The sequence below is a fragment of the Bos javanicus genome, chromosome 24, assembly GCF_032452875.1.
Source record: "Bos javanicus breed banteng chromosome 24, ARS-OSU_banteng_1.0, whole genome shotgun sequence".
NCBI lineage: Eukaryota > Metazoa > Chordata > Mammalia > Artiodactyla > Bovidae > Bos > Bos javanicus.
In genome coordinates, this window is record NC_083891.1 from 39,937,882 (window position 1) to 39,960,869 (window position 22,988).

The 22,988-nt window shown below is 41.9% G+C and overlaps 1 protein-coding gene across 1 annotated transcript in view; it reads left to right on the forward strand.

Moving 5' to 3' along the window:
• Nucleotides 1-22,988, forward strand: part of ARHGAP28 (Rho GTPase activating protein 28) — a 139,620-nt gene that overhangs the window by 111,411 nt on the left and 5,221 nt on the right. The window contains exons 12-18 of the mRNA XM_061399898.1: nt 4,911-5,073; nt 10,266-10,348; nt 13,205-13,402; nt 13,754-13,867; nt 18,161-18,217; nt 20,164-20,288; nt 21,931-21,995. Coding sequence (XP_061255882.1) covers nt 4,911-5,073; nt 10,266-10,348; nt 13,205-13,402; nt 13,754-13,867; nt 18,161-18,217; nt 20,164-20,288; nt 21,931-21,995 — 805 coding nt within the window. The remainder of the gene's footprint in view (nt 1-4,910; nt 5,074-10,265; nt 10,349-13,204; nt 13,403-13,753; nt 13,868-18,160; nt 18,218-20,163; nt 20,289-21,930; nt 21,996-22,988) is intronic.

Here is a 22,988-nt window from a genome sequence, read left to right on the forward strand (position 1 = left end):
ATCTATTGTCAGTTGTTTTAAACTTAGAAACATTCTCTGGCTTTCCTTTTAATGGACATCCTTATAGGAATTTGTAGGAATGGCTGTAACCACTAAAATACTCCCTCAGTAGTTCTGAAACCCAGTTCCATTGAAGGTAATGTTAGCATCTACATCTAAAACCACCGTGCAGTGGGAATTCCTTTACTTTCTTCCCTCTGTATGGAGGCTAAGTCTTCAGTTCAGCAAAGAAAAGAATTAAAGGGAAGCTTTGCTCATCAGTTGCCAGCAAGACATCCCACTTGCTCTGCCGGTACACAGATGAAGAGTCCCTCTCTGCCCTGGGTCACTCCCTGGTGGGTGGACCTGGAGACATGAACAGTTGTCAATAATGAATCCTTGAGGAAAAAAAACCTCAGGGAGAGGGAAAAGGGAACTTGACTGTGTTCAGAACTATTAAAAGGAATTGTGTAGGGGCGGGAAAGCATCTCTTCCCTAATTCATTTTGGCACATGCTTTGGGAGATTCTATTTGTATCAGCAATTTCAGTCTTATATAGAAGTATGAGGAGATATTTTTCAAGGTGGAAACTGAGAATCAATAGGCTATATCTTTGGAAGCTCCAGAAGGCAGGTGCTGGGACCAAGTTAGGAGGAGAAGAGGGTTACAGGAGGACCTCGCTTCTCAAGGATCGAGGGTCGGGGGAGGCAAACTTGGGGGTGTCGAGCCTCAGACCAGGTGCAGGCGGGACCATCACCCTGTGCACTGTCAGCCCCAACCCTGGGGAAGGGCCTGAGGCTGAGCAGAAGGTGCCAGCAGCTGGGGAGTCATCCACCTGGAGTTTTTGCAGATGAACAGCCAGTTCTGTTTTGAAGGGAGACCTGAGTGGTGGTCCACACTTTGTCACTGCATGTCTCTGGGATGTGACTTCCTTGGGAGTAGAGATTACTAAATCCTGCAACAGGTTCGCTTAAAATGCAGGAAAATTCCTAATGGCTCCTTAAGGTTCATACTTGCTAAATGGGATCTGGTTTTTGTTTCAGCTTCTCACAGGAACAGTTTTTACATATACTTCTAAATAAATGTGTCCTAAATCCGAGAACAAAAGCTGTCACTTCTTGGTTAAGTCTTTGTGGTTATATCTGTAGAGTCAGAGAACCAAAATGAAGTCAGGAGAACAAGTTTCCTAAACCGAATCAGACTCCATCCCTCTAAACTTCCCTCCATAATAGGGAAGCTGTATTTGTACATGTTCTTACTGACTTATTCTCTGTGTGTGTGTGTGTGTGCGCGCACGCGCGCGCACAAATTAGTAGGGAAGAGTGGGAGCATAATGGATATGATTTAAAATTTCTATTTTTGAAAATAATTCAAAGGAGAAAAGATTACACAATGTTTCTTGTGTGTATGAAGTTTAACATCATAGCACACGTTGCTTTTCTCTAGCTAATCTTTGACTGAAAAGCACTTATCAAAGGCCAGTAATTCCTTTAACGTGCTCTAATAGATGCATGCATTCCTGAACCACATTAGGTAAAAGTCCCTTTTGGCCCTTAATCGGTTTTATGTAGTTTCAGCCTATTTAATTCCATTTCTTGTCCGTCCGAAAAATGTATTCCAGATGTTTTCGTGGTTTGAGCTCCAGGAAAGCCAGTGTGGAAGAACGCTGGGTCAGTGAATAGAAACAAGGGAATACTGCAGTTAGAAAGGCATTGCAACTTGATACAGCCAAGGGGTCTTTATTTCTTCCCTTTGTTCAAACTTGAAACTTAAAAAAATGTTTTCATCAGTTAGGCTATTTTTTTCTAGAAATGTGCTTGGGGAAAGAAAGTTTAAAAAAAAAAAAATCTCCCTCATAATTATCGTCAAGTTGTGCCAAGTAGCTGACTCTAACCCTCAGGTATCACTGTGGGTTGTACTTTCAGAGCCTGGTTAGACTTACAGGGAAGCATCCCTGGGGGAAGCTGCGGATTTAGCCTCTCAGGGCACCAACCGCCGAGCCCATCCTGGACGTGAGGCCTTGGGTCATTTGGAACCAATTTAATGGCTCGGTGTTTCCAGTAATTTTCTTTTCCACAAATGACAGAAATTTGAGCCAAACACTGGGGAATATATTTTATGGAAGAAAGCAGACTGCTTTGACGTGCATGGCTTTCTTTTTTTGACTCATTTCAATTATTCAGAGGCTGCTCTAAATGCTTTGTGAGGATGTTACCTGGTCTTCTGGTTTCCCACCCTGAACTGGTTTTTTGAGGCTGAAGGTGGGTTATTTGCATTTTTGTAAAATTACCTCAGGAGGAGAAGCGGGATGGATATTTGCTCAGACGAGGTTTAAGGCCCTGGCTCCTGATCCTTGCCTGCTGCTGCTGCTGCTAAGTCGATTCAGTCGTACAGTCCCACAGAGTCGCACAGTCCGACTCTGTGCGACCCCATAGACGGCAGCCCACCAGGCTCCCCCGTCCCTGGGATTCTCCAGGCAAGAACACTGGAGTGGGTTGCCATTTCCTTCTCCAATGCATGAAAGTGAAAAGTGAAAGTGAAGTCGCTCAGTCATGTCCGACTCCTAGCGACCCCATGGACTGCAGCCCACCAGGCCCCCTCCGTCCATGGGATTTTCCAGGCAAGAATACTGGAGTGGGGTGCCATTGCCTTTCTCCGGATCCTTGCCTAGCGTCCTCATTAACAGTTTAAACATCCACCCGTCTCTGGTGAGGAAGAGTCGGCCCCTGGTTCATCTGGTCCCTTGTTTAGGACACCGTGGAGCTCTGCACCAGCTTCCAATGTGCTCTGCTGCAAACTCAGGGAGGGCGTCCTTCCCCTCCTTTCTGTTGGCCCTCTAGACAGAACGAGGTGCCATTACTCCCCAAAGAGCACTCCACATACACATAGGTTTCCCGTAGTAATAACACTAGAGGTTGTAGCAGAGACGAGGGAGGGTAAATGCGGCCAGCACTTACTGAGTGCTCTCTGTGGGCATGCCCCGCCCCCTGAGCTCTGTGTTATACAGTTTAATCTCTGCAAGGTTGTTTGAATATCCCTGTTATGCAGTGGGAAACTTCACAGGCCTTCAACTAGACCATTGTGGAACCAGGATAAACACCTAAAGAATGTGGTTATACCTTAAGAATGCATTCCAGTATACAGTAGGTACAGACAAATGCTGCTTGATTCCACTTATACGAGGTACCTAAGAGTCAGATTCCTAGAGTCAGAAAGTACCTTGATGGATGCCAGGGTTTGGGGGAGGGGCGGTTGGAAGATGCGGCAGGGAGCCGGGGACTTAGTGTCTACTGGGGACAGAGTTTCAGTTTAGGAAGATGAAATATTAGGGAGATGGATGATGGTGAGAGTTGGACAACGATGTGAATGTAGTTAGTGCCACAGAACTGCACAGTTAAACGTGGTTAAAATAGTGTTTTTATATTATGTGACTCTTACCACAGTAAAAAAAAAAAAATTTTAATGAGTGTGGTTCTAGAGCCTGCCCTTGATCCTGGGGCCATGTTTCCCTGTAGGTGACAGGGAAGCACTGGAAGTTTTCAACAACAGTCACCTAGTGTTTCAGCCAGCCTCTTGTGGCATAGGTCTGTGGAAGTGGATCTGAATTATCCTGCTCTTGCCAGTGCTTCCTGAAAACCAGCTTCCCCTTGGCTCTCGGGCAGTGGGACAGGGAAACATTGGCTCCTCCCCCTCCACTTCTTGTCAATAGCACCTCCTTCTGCCCATTATCCCAGCCTGCAATCTGAGAGCCATCCTGGACTTTTATTTCTCCCTCTGAGTCTCATATTCAACCCATCGCCTCTCCTTGAGAATTTTCCCTCCTGGGTGTTGCTTAAATGCCACCTCTTCTTCCTGTCCTGCAACTGCTCACCTAGGTTAGTCACTGATTATCCGTCACCAGAAATGCCAGCGGCTGCTTTCGGTTTCCCCAGCCTTATCCCCACCAGCACCGAGCCCCTCACCTGCTCCCCACCTCCACCACCAGATCACTTTTCCACCCGGCCACCAGAGATGATAAATCTCACCTTGTCATCCTCTAGCTTCTCTTGCACGTTCAAGGCTGGAAGACTTAGGTTTCTCTTGAGAATAAAGCAAAGGCCTTAAGGATTTTTCACAGTTTTCTTTTTCAAAGTATCCTTTTTGAAGCAGTTATTGTTAGTTGGGAAAGTGACTATAACTGCCTGGTGTTATTGGTAAACCCTGTAGTTCAGGGAGCAATAGAATGCCCTGGGGGTACTGGCCATCAAATGAGTTAATAATCTAAAATGGATAACCCAAATCAACTTAAGGACATTTAGTGATTTTTTTAAAAAGTATTAACACAGTGTTCCAAACCTTACAAAGTACCGGGCAAGCATGCAGGCATGTGGAAGACATGTGTCCATCTTGGCATGAAACTTCTGTATTTGCTCCAGGAAGATGTCATGGGTATGCATGTTGCAGTGAGGTCAGAGTTCCTTTGTTGGGTTAGTTTTCATTCTGTATGTAAACCAGCCAAGAGGCATACATCCTTCATTGAATTTAGAAATATTAGTACAAGATGAGGTGGCAGAAGGAAGGAATCATTGGGGGGAAAAAAAAGAAATAGAGGCTTTGTCAAAATCTAGCAGTGCATTTATCATGTGGGGATAGTCAGTATTCTGCCAAAATGATATAAATGAAGCTATGATCTGAGTAAAGAACTTTTGTATTTGTACAGATGGCAGATTACTTTAAGATTAGCATTATTCTAAAAGGATTTTAGAGAATTTTTTTTTTTAAAAAATACATTCAGAAAGAGCTATTTCAGTTCTTCAATCATGTTGAAAAAGAGGAGCTTAGTAGATACTGGCATTTCAATCTAATTACAAAAATAGTTTGTGTAATGACAGTTTTTAAAGGGGAAGAGAGGGGGATCAGGTTGTAAACTCACTGTTTTCCTTGATTTTCAGCAATACCGTGAAGAATTGGATGCCAAGTTTAATGCTGACAAGTTTAAATGGGAGAAAATGTGCCATAGAGAAGCTGCAGTAATGCTGAAAGCCTTTTTCAGAGAACTGCCCACCTCTCTCTTTCCCGTGGAATATATACCTGCCTTCATCACTCTAATGGAAAGTAGGTGGAAGAAGTTACATGTGAATGGATAAGATACAAGGTCAATGAAGTGGCACAGAGCAGAATAAAGATGCATAATCAGATGTGATCATAAGTGTATACATTTGCTGTTTCCTGGTAATGCTTGGCGAAGTATTGAGTTTGATGGTAAACTGTCATCTCTTTGCATGTATATATTTAAAGTCTGGTCATTAGGATTTAGAGGGTTTTATAATGGTGGCTCAGATGATAAAGAATCTGCCTGCAGTGCAGGAAACCCTGGTTCGATCCCTGGGTCAGGAAGATCCCCTGAAGAAGGGAATGGCCACCCTCTCCAGTATTCTTGCCTGGAGAATTTCATGGACAGAGGAGACTGGTGGGCTACAGTCCATGGGATTGCAAAGAGTTGAATATGAGTAACTTTTCATAATCATTAAAAGGCAGAGAGGGATGTAGAAGGACCAAGGTCTTGAGATATGAATTCCTGCTCAAACATCTGTTAACCATGCAGTCAGCCTTTCTGAGCTTTATGGCTGCCCCTGTAGATTACAGATAATAACTACTTGTCAAAGTTGTTGTGAATATTGAATGAAGACATCTAAGACAGTGACTGGTATATAACAGTCTTTCAAAAATAGAAGATCTCTCCCTTCTTTAAATCCAGTGTCCTAGATCCGATGATGTAGCATGAAACAAGAGAGAGTTTTGTCTCTGAAAATTACTATATTGCATAGTGTTTCTGAAGCTTATGAAGTCACATAGATGAGGCCTTAGCTGAGATCCATGCGTGTGTGCGTGCTAAGTTGCTTCAGTTATGTCCAACTCTTTGCGACCCCATTGCAACCCCATGGACTGTAGCCCAACAGGCTCCTCTGTCCATGGAATTTCCCAGGCAAAAATACTAGAATGGGTTGCCGTGCCCTCTGCTAGAGAATCTTCCTGACCCAGGGATCTGAACCTGTGTCTCTTAGGTCTCCTGCATTGGCAAGTGGGTTCTTTACCATTAGCACCACCTGGGAAGCCCTTAGCTAAGGTACTTGGATTAAAAAAAGTATAGAAACTGGTCAGCATGGCTTGTATTTGGCAGTAAGAAAGTAATTTCCTCCTAAAGGTTGAGTATTCAAGAAGGTGTGACGAGAGAAATTTAGAAAAGTGGAAAGGTGTTACATAGTGTGGGCTTTGACTCCTAACCTGAGGAATTCAGGGTTCACAGCCTACATATGTATAAGCTTGCTAAGTAAATGGTGATTCTGTATGGACAGAAAGAGACCATGGCCCGACTGAGAAGATATATCCATATAAAGAGGTTGGCCACTGCTCAGTTCTCGAAGAGGTTACCACGCAGGAGTGAAAGCCAAAATCCAGGCTTTAATGATGAAAGTCTTATTGGTAATTTGAGAATGTGAGCCAAAAATTGACGTTTTAAAACACTACATGAACATAACAAGTATTATCAGTATCTGCCAGTTTACAACCTTTGGCAGGTTGGCCAGAACCATCAAATCCTTAAAACCACAATGAAAGAAAATAATAACAACATCCGAAGTTTTTTGACAAAACTTGTCCTGAAAATTAGTTGGTTCTCAATCTTTAAAATGTTTAACTAAACCAGATTCATAAAACAATCCTTTATGTCTTCAGAGAAGAGATTATGATTAGAGACTTTTCTAAGCTTTAATTGACATGCTGTGACCAGTGTCTCTGTTCTTTGTAAGATGTAGCATTTTTGTTTTATGACAGAGAGAACTATTTCTCTTATTCTTTCTTTTTTTTTTTTTTAATTTCAGATATTGTATTGACTTGGCCAAAAAGTTAGTTCAGGTTTTTTCCATAACATCTTATAGAAAATCTGAACAAAGTTTTTGGCCAACCCAATATATTCCCAGTTGTAGAATTTCCAGTGGCTACTTTATACTTATTTTCTATTTATTGACCTTGCCTGTCCTTTCATTCACTGTAAGTCTGTTTTCCTTCACATCCTTGAGCATAGTTATCAGTATGATAACTACTTTACTAGTTCTGTCAGTATGATAGCTACTTCATAACTAGTTTTAACATCTGGGTCATCTGAGGGTTGGTCTCTGTTGATTTGTCTCTTCTCTTGAAAATGGGCCAGTGTTTATGTCAAGTAACTTTAAACTGTATCTGTAACATGGTGGCTTTTTTTTTTTTGAGACCCTGTACTCTGTAATAGTTCTCCAGAGAATGGGATTTTTTGGATGGTTTTGCTTTTTGTTTGTATTTAAGCAGACAGTTTGTTAATCTTTACCTGTGCTACTCCACATATGCATGATTTATGGGGTGAGCCAAGATTTGGGTGGATTTTAAACCAGAACTGGGGCCTTCTACCTTTTGACCTTTCTGGGATTCCCCATAACTCCCCAGTGTGGTCATCCTGAACCCAGCCCTCGCATTGTTCAGGCCAGAAAAACTGGGGCTTTCTTTTGGAATTTTAGCCACCTTATGCCGAGTTCTCTATGGCCTGACTTCAGACTAAAAGCCAGGCGATTAGACACTATCCCTCCACTGTTCCCTAATTCTAAGTGTCCGGTCCTGTCCTGAATCTGCCTGCTTTTGTTCATTCTCCACTGCCTTGTGTGGCTGCTCTTTGTACTTTGCCCAGAGTTTATGGTTATCTTAAGGAGAGTTGATTGGCAAGGAGCTTACTCAGCCATGGCAGAAGCAGAACCTCTTTGTTTGTAAGTCAGAAACACAGGAGCTTCTGTAAAGTTTGCTGTCCTGGAAGATGGGCTGCAGAAGTCTTAGCTTCACCTTGATCTGCAGCTTATATACTGAACAGTTCATCAAAACAAAGGGTGCCACAGAGGGATTTTTTGTTCTAGCTTTTTTTTTTTTCTTTTGGTCTCAGGAAATTATGCAAGGAGGAATCAGTCTTCCATATAAGACCTGTTCAGAGAATTGTGTTTAAGAAGGAAATCATATTTAGTTCTTCTTCATACCTCTATTCAGATGTTGAAGCCAGTGTGCTTCAGGGAATGGAAAGAATCTGGAAAAGATCCTGAGAAGGTTCACAGGAGGGTCCAGGTTTCTCTATGTGACTTTGAAAGTGGAAAATACTAGATTGCAGTGATTAATTTGATACCAGCCAACCCTGCAGGGAACCCAGAGTTCTGGGCTGTGACCAGCAGGGAAAATGGCCTTTTTCCCACCTGGGGTAAGCTCTAGTTTTAATGAGATTTCTGAAGGGAAGAACAGTGGACATCTGTGTTTAAGCCACCCCTAGTTTTACTCTAAAATATAGTCTTTTCCACTTTTCATTTTCCCTTTTCAAACTTGGTCCAAAAATTTCCCATAAAATTAGAAGACTAATAGTTGATCAATCAAACCTTAGATACTTTCCAGACAACTTTAATAATTTTTTGGGAAAATAATGACCTCAAGGCAGGGGGGGAAAAAGACTCAACTAGGATGCCATAAATGAATTAACTGCAAAGCGATTAACCACAAAACCGTGCAGGGCCAGGTTTCCTAAGGGAAATGAAAATGGATTATTTGCCAGTTTAGATTTTTAATCTTAAAGGGGATTTCGTAATTTATCTGGAATTGATGGAAATACAGAGCCTGCATCTGCATCTATTGTTTTCCTCCAGAGGTTTTCTGGGTTGCATTAGAAAATTATAGACAGTCTGGAAGATATGCATTAAAATCATATCTTCTCTGTCCCCAAACATTTATGCTGAGACATGCTCCCGATGGTGCCTGTGATTCAGACAAACTCACGTCAGCATGCATTAGCCATTTCAAAAGCAACCTGGACCTGTGTCATTTTTGTTTACAAATCTGACATAAATTTTTAAAAATCCACATGAGGATTTGCTGGGCAATATGACATGAGCCTATAAATACTCCTGCCAACTGTTCCTTCATTTCGTGGTTACTCACATCAGTCATCCACTCTTAACTCGGGTGCCCATGACCTCCTGTGACCTAGGAACTTGTCACAAGAGTGTTTCCACTACTGTAAAGCCAAGTAACTGTAGGCAGCGGACTGCCTTTATCCACTGAGCCGTAAATTGATAGATTTTCCTGCAACTTGAGAGCTCCCCAGGGATTACAGAACTGCATGCTTCCCTCCAGGGCCTCCCCACCAAGAGACCACTTTGGGGAGAAAACAGAGAGAACCGGGCAAAGCCGGATGCTCCAGCTTACCCTCCATTTTCAGCACAGCCGGTTGTGGATTATCCCGTTGTTGGATGGATTTTCCTAAAATCCTTTCCCCAAAACAGGGAAAGAGCCAGCATTGAGAGCACACAGGAGTAGGATGCCAACCCTCTAGCGACACCTTCTGTCACTGCCGAGGAATAAAATAGTCAAGAATCTCAAGTGATCCAGCTGTGGTCACCTTCCCTTGTGGCTCAGCTGGTAAAGAACTTGCCCGCAATGCAGGAGACCTGGGTTCGATCCCTGGGTTGGGAAGATCCCCTGAAGAAGGGAAAGGCTGCCCACTCCAGTATTCTGGCCTGTATAGTCCATGGGGTCGCAAAGAGTCAGACACGACTGAGCGACTTTCACTTCGCTTTCCATCCACATCCCTTTAAGATCTGAAGTCAGTGTCGCTGATCATAATGACACCTACAGAGGTAACTGTGCAGGCACTGATGTAGGTAACTGTGCAGGCACTGATGTAAACAGTCTATGTATTAACTCGTTTAACCTTGGTAAGGGCCCAGTGAGGTAGGAATGATGACAGTCCCCATTCTACAGGTGATAAGCTAGAAGCATACGGGTTGAATAGCTTGCCCAAGGTCACTCAGGGACTTAGTAGTCGATGCAGAGTTTGAATCTGATTCTAGAATTTGTGTTCCTAATAATTGTGCTTGGCTGCCTCATTATGTGGAAATAAGATTTATGTTGTCTTGAATCGAGCCTTAGGCCAACTGTTAATAGCATCAAAGTAAAAGCAAGGTCTGTGCAAGTGCTTTGAAAAGGGAAGTGTCACACGGATCCAGAATTATTTTGAGGGTCTCATTGGCCACCTGCTCCAGCACTGGCGTTCTGGGATGCTAAAAAGGAGTTGATAGAGCCCGTCTCCTGTCCAAGGGAACAGACTCACGTTCTTGGTCACAAAACCCAAGTCTTTAGCACTGAAAGCTGTCGGGGCCCTCCTGTGCCCCTCGGTGTTAGTTAGCAAGAGACGCTGTCAGGATGCGTTAGCGTTATTCAACACGTGGGTATTTCTGTTTTCTTGTCAGGAGGGCCTCACATCCGAGTACAGTTTCAAGCCTTACACCTCATGGTCATGGCACTGCCTGATGCCAACAGGGACACAGCCCAGGTAGGTTGTATCAACCTTACGGTCTGCCGTCAACTCTTACTGGTCAGAAGAAACGGTCCAGGTGGAAAAATGAAAACTGTGTGTATGTCACATATACCGTACACAATTCAAACTTGGAAAACCAAAGAGCATCCCCTTTTAGGAGTTCAACCTTCTTGGTGAATTTCAGAAAGTTCTGATAGGCGTTTATACGTTGGTGGCCCAGCCAAACTTTTATCAACCAGTCGAGCCTGCAGCAAGCTTTTTGCCTTTCCTGACACCCACTCCTGTTCCCCGGAGGAAGCCAGGAAAGAATATGAGTCCCAGAATCTTCTTTGAACATTTCCGTTTCATTCATTCATTCAATCTGTTAAGAGAAACTGAGTGTCTATGATGTGCCAGGCACTGGGCTAGGGTTAGGAGTAGGAAGAAGCCAAGATGGAAGGCTTAAATGGAATAACATCAGAAGTAAATGAAACCCTGATTTAAATGAAGCTTCTAGAATGTTCATGTCTTACCATAATTCAATTTAAAGAATGATAGAATCAGGTTTTTAGAGATCTCCTGATTGGACCTTGACCTTTTCCAGATTAAGAAAATTAAGCTGAGAAAAGTTATTTCTCCTTTATTAGAACATTAGAACATTTCATAGAATTATATTCCATAGGTCTCCATCCAAAATATTCCTCCTTTTCTTTCAGATTCATTTCTTTATGTTTGCAAAGATCAGGGTTTCTGTTGCTGTTTTGATCCTGATTCTGCATACAGTAGGAAATCAGTTATAAGTACAGCAGGTGCCAGGTTCTTTTAAGTGAACTGAAGTGAGGATGAATTGGAAAGAGCCCGTCCTTTGGGGGCCAGTAAACACGATGCTGAAAACAAAGCTGATCCTTTGTGCTGCCTCCTGTCAGACGTTTCAGCTTGGTGAGGACCTTTTCTCCTCCGGTGAAACCATCTGCCAATTGTATTACATCCTCCACCCAAGACGAGGAATAGGTGGAGGCATGCAAATGTCTGTTTCTAGTACAATTTGGTAATTTTCCAAAAGCTAGAAATTTAGTAGCTTTGCTTTCTTTCCTTTATCTGAACAACTTTTTTCTTTCCAAAAAAATTAATTTGGTATCAGATATATGGGTGAAAATGTCATCTCCCCTTTCGTATCACCAAGGATGTAGCAATGACTAGAGAACTCAGCCCATTTCTAATAGAACGTCCTCTTCACTCTCTCTCTTCCACTGTAAATTGTGACTGGAATGAAGATGAAGCTAGTGCATTGTGCAAATTAAGAGCTCTGGCTGAGGAGCTTTGGGCAAGTCCTGGCTCTGCCATTTACTTACGTAACACTGGACAAAGCTACTCAGTCGCTCCCCACCTTACTTTCTGTAACTGTAAAACAATATTAAATAATAGTACCTACCTCCCAGGGTTTGGGGGTGATGATGAAATGAGTGGATGTATGTAAAGTACTAAAAATAATACCTGGCTCTCAGTTAACCCACAAATAAACGGCAGCTATGATCACTAGTATGTGCATATGTTACATATACTGTACAGAAATCAAACTTGGAAAACCGAAGAGCCTCTCCTTTTAGGATTTCAACCCTCTTGGTGAATTTCAGAAAGTTCTGATAGGCTGTTATATGTTGGTGGCCCAGCCAAACTTTTATCAAGCTTGCTTTTTTTTTCAATAGTGAGAGCAACTGCATATAAGCATTTCCCTTTGGTCTGCTAAAGACTCCAAAATTGAAAAGCAGCAGGAAAATGACACCCCCAAAATAAAAGTTTTCTGCTTTTCAACTGACATATTTGTGAACTGAGAAATTAGATACTCATTTTGTTGTTGCTGTTCTTTAAATTGTTTTATTTTTTAATCTCTTTGTTTTTAAAATTTTTATTGAGTTATTGGCATACAATCCTCTGGAGAAGGGATTGGCTCCCCACTCCAGTATTCTGGGACTTCCCTGGTGGCTCAGATGGTAAAGAATCCGCCTGCCATGAGGGAGACATGAGTTCCATCCCTGGGTTGGGAAGATCCTTTGGAGAAGGGAATGGCTACCCACTCCAGTGTTCTGGCCTGGAGAATCTATACAGTCTGGACCCCTATACAGTCCATGGGTTTGCATAGAGTTGGACATGACTGAGTGACTTTCACTTTTGACATATAACATTGATTTCAAATATACAGCATGATGTTTTGATATTAGTATGCACTGCAGAGCAATCACCATAGTAAGTCTTGTTACCCTCCATCACCATTACAGAAAATCTTTTTTTCTTGAGAGAACTATTAAGATTTACTCTCTTAGTAATTTTCAAATATGCAATACAATATTATTGACTATAGTCATCATGCTATGTGCTATATCCCCATAACTTATTTACTTCGTAACTTATTTATTTTAAAGCTCAGTTTTTTAAAATGTGTTTTTCTTTCCCAAGGAAATAGAAAATATTTTTAACAATATTGCCTTAAATTAAGAGTGAGTTACTTTTCCTCCTTCACAACAAAACTGCATTTCATGTTTATTTGAGCTGTAGTGTTTTTTCTCCCTTGTTTATTGTTTAATTTTAATATCTGTCAAACTTGCTTAAGATAAAAGAAAATAAGAAAATGCAAACTATTATTTATAGTGATCCCAATATGACAAATTCCATAAAAAATGGAGCTACTTTTATGAAGCAGAGAAATGAATAAATTCTTCACATATCTCATCCACACTTTCAAGCAATTAAAGAAGAAACGTGACATGTTTAGCCATTCTTTAGTTCTGACCATTTTCTAGAGGCCTGGTGAGTGGGTACAGAAATGAATGACAGTAATCAGCAATGCCTTTTTATGATTTACAACTAGTGTGACCCCATGCTGCTTCTTATTAGGCCCTCATGACATTCTTCAATAAAGTCATTGCCAATGAATCAAAAAACCGCATGAGTATATGGAACATTTCTACCGTCATGGCACCAAATCTTTTCTTCAGTAGAAGCAAACATTCTGACTGTGAAGAATTACTCTTAGCAAACACTGCTGCCCACATCATCCGTCTGATGCTCAAGTACCAGGAGATGTTGTGGACGGTGAGTACCGATGTGACGACCTGGATGTTCCTCTTGCGTCCACCGGCACCCACCCAGGAAACATAAAGGCTGGTGAGCGAGCAGTGCCCTCAGTCACAGGGGGAGATGGGAGACACGATCCCAGGTTCCTGGTGGTGTCTTTTGCATTCCATAGGGCTGCTTGCTCCCAAACATATTTTCCTTGAAACAGGAATCCTAATAGATTTTCCTAATCTTTATGAGGACAGAACCACAGTTCCTGGTTCCTGGATACTGAGTGGCCAGAAGGAGTAAACAAAACTGAAGACAGACTCTACCAGGGAGGGTCAATCCACATGTTTTCCTTCTTTTCAGGCTCTGTTTCTTCTCCAGGTTCCGTCTTTCTTAATCTCTCAAGTCAGAAGAATGAATGAAGCCACCATGTTGTTAAAGAAGCCGCTCCCAAGTGTCAAAAAGCTGCTAAGGAGGAAGACCATAGAACGAGGGGTAATGAGACAATAAATAAATGCACGAATATCATGACCACCAGGCTCTTCTGTCTCAAAGGGATGCACAAAGTAGCTTGTCATTTAGAAGCAGAATTGTTATGTTCTCACAAAGTGTCACTCTTGTGACTGTAAACACTGTGGAAATTGCATTCATGACAGAGTGCTGTGGTAGCTCCATTTCGTTGAATTAGGTGTTGCTTGAAGTTTTTGAATTCCGTCTATCATCATGAGAGATAATTCATTAATATTAATAAAGATAATTCCGTTAATATTCTCTCAAGTACTTAAGGCCAAATGGTTCTTACAGATGCTGAGAGTCAACATTTTAATCCCCGTGAACTGGATTTAAGGGTGGTCCAGCTATCAGTGTATCTAATAGCTAGAGACTGAGATTTCCATGGTGATTGGATGCTGAAAGGATATCTAATCCTCAAGTTATTTAATGTAAATTTGTTGCACTTCAAAGAATTTTTGCCTTAGCACAGTTGCTTGTGTGGAGATGCATAATGGGAACAGGCTTTAGAAGAATTATCTTTACTGCTTTAAAGATCTCTGAGGACGATCGCGAGTATCAGGCATAGCATTTGGCCTTGAGGAGGATGCAGAGGTACTGGAAACTCACTTTGTCCTTAAAGGAATGTGTATCCAGCAGAGAGATAACCTGATAGAGAAGTGTACACAAGAGCCATGAATATGCATTCCATGTCAGGCGTGTTGTGCAGATAGCGGGCTGGGGCTCACATAGAGGAGAAAGAAGTGTGTCCAATGTGGAGCATGTGGAGGCTTCGTGGAGAAAGTGGCATTTGAACTGCGTCTTGAAGGATGGATAGCATTCTAAAGGGAACAAAGAGAGGAGAGTTCATTCAAGGAAAGAAATAGTGAATCCCAAGGCAGTAAGGTAGAGGTATTGCTAATCAATCTATCACAGTCAGGATGGATGGCTGTGTTTCCTCACTATATACAGGCAAAGTGATTTCCGATCAAGTAGAACCAACATACTAAATTTGGGGAAAATTTTTTGTTTTAGTTGAGAAAAAATTCACACATAAAATTTGCCATTCTAACTATTTCAAAAAGTGTAATTTTTAGTATCTATTTCTAGTATAATTGGCAGTGTTGTACAACATCACCACTGTCTAACTTCAGAATATCTTTACCATCCCCAAAAGAAACCCCATACCAGTTAGGCATTCACTCCTCACTACTCCCCTCCCCACGATCCCTGACAAACTCTCACCTACTTTCTATCTCTATGAATTTACCTACCTGGGCATTTCATGTAACTGGAATCATACAATATGTGGCCTGTTGTGTACATGGCTTCTGTCACTTAGCATAGTGCTCAGGGTTCACCCTGATGTGGCGCGCATCACTACTTTGGTTTGTTTGTTTGTTTGTTTTGCATTTTTCTTGGGCATCTCTTGGGTCATATGGCAACTCTATGTTCAGTTGTAAGTACTTTGATGAGGATTTTTGCACCAACTTTTATAAGGGATATTGGCCTTTAGTTTTTTGTTCTTGTTATGTCTTTGTCTGGATTTGGTATTAGGGAAATAACAGCCTTACAGAATGAGTTAGAAAGTGGTTCCTCCTTCTATTTTTTGAAAGAGTTTGAGAAAGATTAGTGTTACTTCTTTAAACATGAGGTAAAATTCACCAGTGAAGTCACCTGGTCCTGGACTTTTCTCTGTAAGAATTTTTTTTACTACTAACTCAAGGTCTTGTTATAGCTCCATTCAAGATTTTCTGTTTCTTTTTGAGTCTGTATTGATAGTCAGTGTGTTTCTAGGACTTTATATCATCTAGGTTATCTAATTTGTTGAAATACTAATTGTTCATATAAATAGTATTATGATTTTTTTATTTCTCTAAGGTTTGTATTAATGTTCCCTCTCATACTTTTGATTAATAATTTGAATCTTTTCCTTGGTGAATCTAGCCAAAGGGTTGTCAATTTCTTTGGTCTTTTTGAAGAGCCAGCTTTTGTTTCATTGATTTTCTCTATATTTTGTTTTTCTTAAAGTAAGCATTTACTTCTATAAATTTTTCTCTGGGTTTTGGTGTACTGTGTTTCATTATTGTTCATTTCAAGGTATTTTCTAATTTCCCTTTGACCCATTGGTTATTTAGGCATAAATTTTCTAAATTTCCTTTTGTTATTGATTTCTAATTTTATTCCATGGTGGCTATGTAGCATGTGTTGTATTATTTTGATATTTTAAACTTGACTGAGACCTGTTTTGTGGTCTAACATACTGTCTGTCCTGGACAGTGTTTTATATGTGCTTAAGAATGGATTCTGCTGTCACTGTCCTACAGATGTCTCCTAGGTCAACTTCAGATTCTTCCTCCGCCCCAGGGTTGCTGTTTGTTATAGCTGTTATACATTTGTTAATGACTTTGCCGCTGAACTAATTTTTTTATGTCTCTATGTTTTGTGTGGCTGCTGAAATCTCTGTTCCATTAGCCTAGTGGTTTGCTGGTGTTTGCACAGAGATTTTCTTAGATACCTGGAGCCAAAAATATCTCCCAGTCTTTGCAGATGAGCTCTGTGTGCTGTGTGCTTGACACACCTTCAGCGTTCAGCCAGGCAGCTTACAACTTGGCCTGAACTTCAGTTCCTCTTTGGACAGTGCTTAAAGGTCAGCCAGAGGTGAGCACTTAGGATCATTCAGGTCTTTCCTGAATATGTGCACAGCCCTGAGCATGCACATGACCTTCTAAGTTCTCAGGAATATGTTGAAGCTTTTCAAAGACCTTACTCCCCAAAGCATCTAGTTCCCTTGGCTTGCCTCCCAAGATTTTTAATTAGTTTATATTTTCCCCTGCTCTTAGGCACTGCATCAGGCAGCAGTGATTAAAACATTTGCCTATAAATGTTTTCAACATCACACCGCTTTAGCACTGGTCAGGTTCCAAGTCAGACAAGATAGAGGCCAGCCAGTCTTCCAGGGAACAAATAACTAGAATTCCTTGTGAATGAGGTCCCTTCCACGCCCTTCAGAACCTGCACCAGGAATGCAGGCGGTTATTTTCAAGGCTGTCGCTGAGCTGTGGAGCAGAGATGGGAAAGTGTAAGCTAAAATGCCACTGAGTTCACCATTCTTATCAAGACTCAGTCGTTTTTCTTACTTAAGCACTCCCCTGGCTGCCACTTTGGGGTTAGTTTCTAGAGTTCTGAAGAAGATGACAGGGACAGGTTTTTCCAGTTTGTTCACTGCTTTTATGGAGGGACAGACTTCTAGATTTCTTATTCTTTGCTGTTTTCATTCTGGAAAATTGTAATGGTGTTAGTATGATGTGTGTGGAGCTGAATCTGAGGTCAGGTCAGGCTTTGCGAGCCCAGGCAAATTTAAGTCTATCTCTGAGCCTCAATTTTCTTACATTTTCACTCTGGGGGGAAAAGTCATGATACCTACCTATTTCACCAAGTTGTCTTCAGCACCAACTCACATAACGTGGGTGTAAAGAACTGTGTGATGCTTTATGCATGTCCGTTGCTTCAGTGTTTTAATTATAAATAGAACTAAGTGGAATTTTAAAAGGTTATAAATACCATGGAAGCAAGCACTTAAAGATGAAGAAATAGTCTTTCTTTGGTTCTCTTGTACTATATCGTATTTTTACTTCTTGACTTAGACTGATAGTTCATTGACAGTTTATAAAATTCAAAAGATTGAAAGGGGAGAAACTGTAGAAAAAAGTTGGTCAGCTCTGACTTCCCCTCCTGAGGACAAGTAATATAGCCAGTGACAGCGTGTGTGCACGGGAACACACAGGTATATTTACTTGTAGAGAGGTGCTGTGACATACAAGCAAATATGAGGATACGGTCTTCACCTTTTTCACATGAATGGTAATGTAGGTGAAACTCTGTGCTGCATCATCTTTAATGACTTATGGAATCATAGTGGTTATTCCACGTCAGTCCACAGAGCCTTCCTTTTTGCTTCTTTTGCGTGATATTCCAAAGACACACTAACTTATTTAAATATTCCCAGATTGTTGAATAGTTAGATTGTGTCCAACCTTTTGCTATTAAAGTTTATGCATCAGTTAATAAACTTACACATACGTCATTTCTCACAAATGAAGACTATTTGTAGGATGAAGTTATAGATGTGGAATTGGGTCAGAGTGTATATATTTTATAATTGGTAAATATTGCCAAAATGTTTTCCATAAAGGTTCTACCAGTTTACACTTCTAGCAGCGGTACGTGCTTGTTTTCTCTGTATCAATTCTAAAGATTAAATGTGTTTTGTGTGTGTGTATGTGTTTTTTTTTTTAGGTTACAAGCCCCAAGACATCAAAGGTACTGCAAAAATCACCCTCTACAAGAAGAATGGTAAGGAAACAAATTATTCTCTCTCCTCCCTAATTATTAACTCCTTACAAAATATTCTTTGGCTGTAACTACCTTATCTGTGTCTAATTTTGGTCATGATATCCCTTCATACTTGACATTTTCAGTGTAGCATGTGAAGGAATGGTACAGGGACTCAACTAACTGATGACTTGGAATTTGTGGCTAGGGGTTCTGTTCACAAGAGTGAATACTCTGGAAAGTTAGAGGGAGCCTGTGATCATTATAACAGTCTCAATAATGTCAGGAGTGTGGAATTCATCTTCAGAGGCTTCTGGGGGGCGCTGGTAGAGGAAGGACATGAGATGCCCCAAAGAGTGTTTTAGGAGGGTGCTCTTAGCTCCCTGCTCCCTCCCAGCTCCCGACCCCTGGCATTGGCCATTCCTGCATGCTCTCCTGGTTCTCGCTGGTAATAGTAGAAATGTATTGTAAGAACTTATCCTTTAAAAATAGTTTCCTAGTGCTGCAGTAACAGTGCCACAAACCGGGTGGACTGACGTGATAGAATTTACTTTCCCACAGTTCTGGAGGCTGAAGCTCTGAAACCAAGGTGTTGTTTGGTTGATTCCTTCTGAAGGCTGTGAAAGGAGTGTGTGATTCTGACATCATTCTTAGCTTTCGGCCATGCCGGCAGTCCTGGGCCTTCCTTAGCTGTGGATGAGGCATCATCCAGTCTCTGCTTCCATCTTCACATGGCATTCACCCCACGTGCGTGTGAGTGTGTGTGCGTGTGTGTGTCTTCTCCTCTTATAAGGACAGCGGTCACCAGAGTACAGTGGCTGGTCACTGGAGTGCACTGGGCCTTGGATTAAGGGCACACTGTACTCCTGTTTCCACAAGGTCACATTCTGAGGTCCTGGGGCTTAGGACTTCTACACAATTCAACCCATATTTCTTCTAGGGGATATAGTGAGTCAAATCACATGAACCTTCTACATCAACAATACCATCCTTTGATAACACACAGATTATTTAAAGCAATTACCTGAGGTATAGCCAGATCCTCAGATAGAAATTTATTTCTTTCTGTCCATCTCTAAATAGATAATTAATATTTAAAACACTCAAAATTTTGAAACAATGGGAAATTTCCATCCAGTTAGAACAGAACAGACTTTACTGTCCATTAGACAGCACCATTCTTTGACTGTTTCATGCAGACGGGAGCTCTGAGGTCCCAGCGCCCATCAGAGCACACGAGAGCAGCACACCCCTCCCAGCCACCCACACTTCGCAGTGCTCCTAGCACACTTTGAGGGGTCGAGTTCGGTGTCCATCAGGAATGCAATTTGGGATTACCATTCATTGCTGCTGACTAAAGAAACAGGTATATTTGAAAGGCACATTTCAAATAGATCCTTAAATTTTCAGAAGGTTGACTTTCTTAAAAAAAATTGAAATACAGGATCCTGCTTCAAGTAGGCCTATTTAGGACATTGTTCAAGAAAATGCATGGATAGAAACATTAGATTTCTGTCACAACCCAGTTTCACTTCCCTCATGACTTATAAAAAATATTTATTTGTTTATCTGGCTGCACCGGGTCTTAGCTGTGGCACGCAGGCTCTTCAGTCTTCGTTGGAGCACACAGGATCTTTAGTTGCAGCAAGTGGGATCTAGTTCCCTGACCAAGTATCGAATGTGGGCCCTCAGCATTGGGAGCACAGTCTTGGCCACCGGACCACCAGGGAGTCCCCTCTCTTGTGATTTTAAGGCGTTATAGTGAGACCAAAGCCTGTAACAGAAGTAAAACCCCAGGTTAAGTTTAGTTTAGCGAATCTCCTGTAAGAAAGGAAGAAGTGTTCTGTTCTGGCTGAATCCCCGTCATGTTTCCACATTTCCCTCATTTGGAATGCCACTGATTTCCGTGTGTCTTAAGTGCAATCACTGAGTTTGACAAAATGTGCTGCCTTTTTCCTCCTTGGCAGTCCGACGTGCCAGAGGGCGTCATAAGGGTCCACGCGCCCCTTCTCTCCAAGGTGTCCATGGCCATTCAACTCAACAGTCAAACCAAAGTCAAAGACATCCTGGCAAAATTTCAATGTGAGAACAGGTGAGTAGACGTGAGAGTCTCTATAAGGCAGATGGGCTTTTATCTGATGAGCAAATCTTTTATTTGAAAATTTGACCTTTTTGAAAAATTAGAACCTTTCACTTTAAGGACTTTACCAGTAACTGAAGAATCAAAAGTAGAGAAAGAAGTATACTGTAGAATTATCAATAACAAAAGCTTTTTTTTCCAAGGAACTTCTACAATTGAGATTCTTAAATAGGTAGATTTTCTGTCTTGGTGGCTTCATTTACTCATTGAGTTTTACTTTTTATTTGGATAAAAATTTTAGCAAGTTAGTTTTTATATATCTTGATAGATTTCCAGGCATATTGTTATTCCAGGCTCCACTGGGCTTTAACATGACTGTAACAAGTACAGTTTATGTAGTGGAGTGAACGTCATAAAACCTACTATCAATGAACCTTAGGATCAGAGTGATGTTGACAAAATATTTTTGCATGTCCGCCTTGAAAGTGTGAAGATGTTAGTTGCTCAGTCGTGTCCGACTCTCTGTGACCCTATGGACTGTAGCCTGTCAGGCTCCTCTGTCCATGGAATTCTCCAGGTAAGAGTACTGGAATGGGTTGCCATTCCCTTCTCCAGGGGATCTTCCTGACCCAGGGATCAAACTCAGGTCTCCTGCATTGCAGGCAGATTCTTTACTGGCTGAGCCATGTCTGCCTTAGTCACACTAAAGAACATTAAGTCATGGTAAATGGTGGAGGATAAGGACAAAGGCGGGGTGTGGGGCTGTTAGTGGGAACTAGGGGGACCATGTGGAGCAGGAAACACTGTAGCTTCACTGAATCCATGGGGCCCTTCTGTTGTGACATCGCACTCAGATATTGCAAGATTTTACTATCAGGGAAACCAGGAAAGAAGTACACAGGATGTGTGTATATTTTCTTATATCTACATACAGATCTACAACTATCTGAAATAAAATGTTTAACTAAACAAAGAGGGTGCATATCCTTCTCCTTCACAGTGGAGAGAGAGGATAGTCTGTAACCATGTCTGTAAGTAACCAGGCTCACAGTTAAGGAACCGGAGCTCAGCAGTGGCCTTTCCAGACTCTTCTATCCTGGCAGCCTAGTCCAGGGTGGAAAATTAAAATTGGCCAATTATTTGCTCCGACTTGCTTTCATTATCGGGCAGAGACATACAACAAAGTCAGCGTTAGTTTGCAAAGCACTGGGCAAGCTTAGAAGTGAGGCATGGGCGAAGGAGAGAGCTCCATTCGATTTTTGACAACGGCAGAAGTGAGGCTGGATTGCTTTTGAACCGAGAGTGATGTGGCCCGTGACACGGCAGTGTGAAGCCCAGCTGCTCTTTGGCCAGCCTCGATGTGTCTGCAACCGTGTCCCCTCTCGAGTGGAGCTGACAGTGTGACAGTCGTGGACGAGAGGCTGGGGTGGCTGTGGAGCCCAGCTGCATCCGTCTTCCTCTCTATCTCAGAGGCTTCGCTGTGTCAAACAGACCAAAAAAAGCTTTTATCCTCCCTTCAGTCGTCGTCATGATTTGTGGGGTGTATTCCACTCAAAGCAGAATGAATTGTTTGCTGCTATGGTTACTTAATCCACAGGTTTACCTCAGAATCTCTGGAGAGGGTTAAAATTATATCGCTTTCTTCTTTTCTCAGTCATGGTTCATCGGAATGCATTAAGATCCAGAACCAAAGCTTATATGAAATTGGAGGTAATATAGGTAAGCATTTGTCAATAATTTTTACTCCTACAGGCTCTGATTACTCTGTTGTTGTTCAGTCACTAAGTCAGGTCCCACTCTTTGTGACCCCATAGACTGCAGCACGCCAGGCTTTCCTGTCCTTCACCATCTCCTGGAGCAGAGAAACTGAGTAATCTGCTGATTACTCTGAGTAATGCTCTAAAGGAAACAGGATGCTATTACTGGGTTAATAAGAGATGGTAGGATGGCATCACTGACTCAATGGACATGAGTTTGAGCAAATTCTGGGAGATAGTGAAGGACAGGGAAGCCTGGCATGCTGCAGTCCACGGGGTTGCAAAGTATCAGAGGCGACTGAGCCACTGAACAACAATTGTGTTAATAAAAACATATTTTACAAGTTTCTTAGATATAAAATCAAAATCAAAGTGTGTGTTTTTTTTTTTAAATCTCACATAAGAATAGTGTAACTTTCCTAAAAAGTGTTCCTAAAATATTCTCAAAATTTGCATGTAAATACTGTAGTTGATGTGGAGTAGATTTCTGAGTCTTTTAAGGATGACTCTGAAAGTTAGAGCGTCTCTGGAGAGTCATGCAAATGAAAGGAGAAACTGTGGCACTTTCAGAGTCTTGACATCCTTTTGGTTGAACATCACTGTTCAGCTCTCAGTCCAGGTTCATCCTCTTCCCCAAGAGGGGACAGGAAGGAATAAAAAGAAAATTCCATCCCCGCGCGTGTGCCCTTAGCTCCCTCTTGCCCCTCACGGTTGGGATGAAATCCTCGTGCTCCTGTTTGCGGCCGGTGCGTCCCTGCTGCTGATGAGGACTGTGGTCATCGTCCCCTCTGTCGTCAGCTCTCCCCTCCCAACCCCACCATTTCTCTCTGCATAAACATTTCTGGAACTCCGCTCATCTCCACACAACTCTCTCGACCCCTTCCAGTCGACTCCCATTTCTCTGCTCCACTTGTGACGACAGCTCCTTGAGCTGGTCATCTGCTCCAGTCTCTCC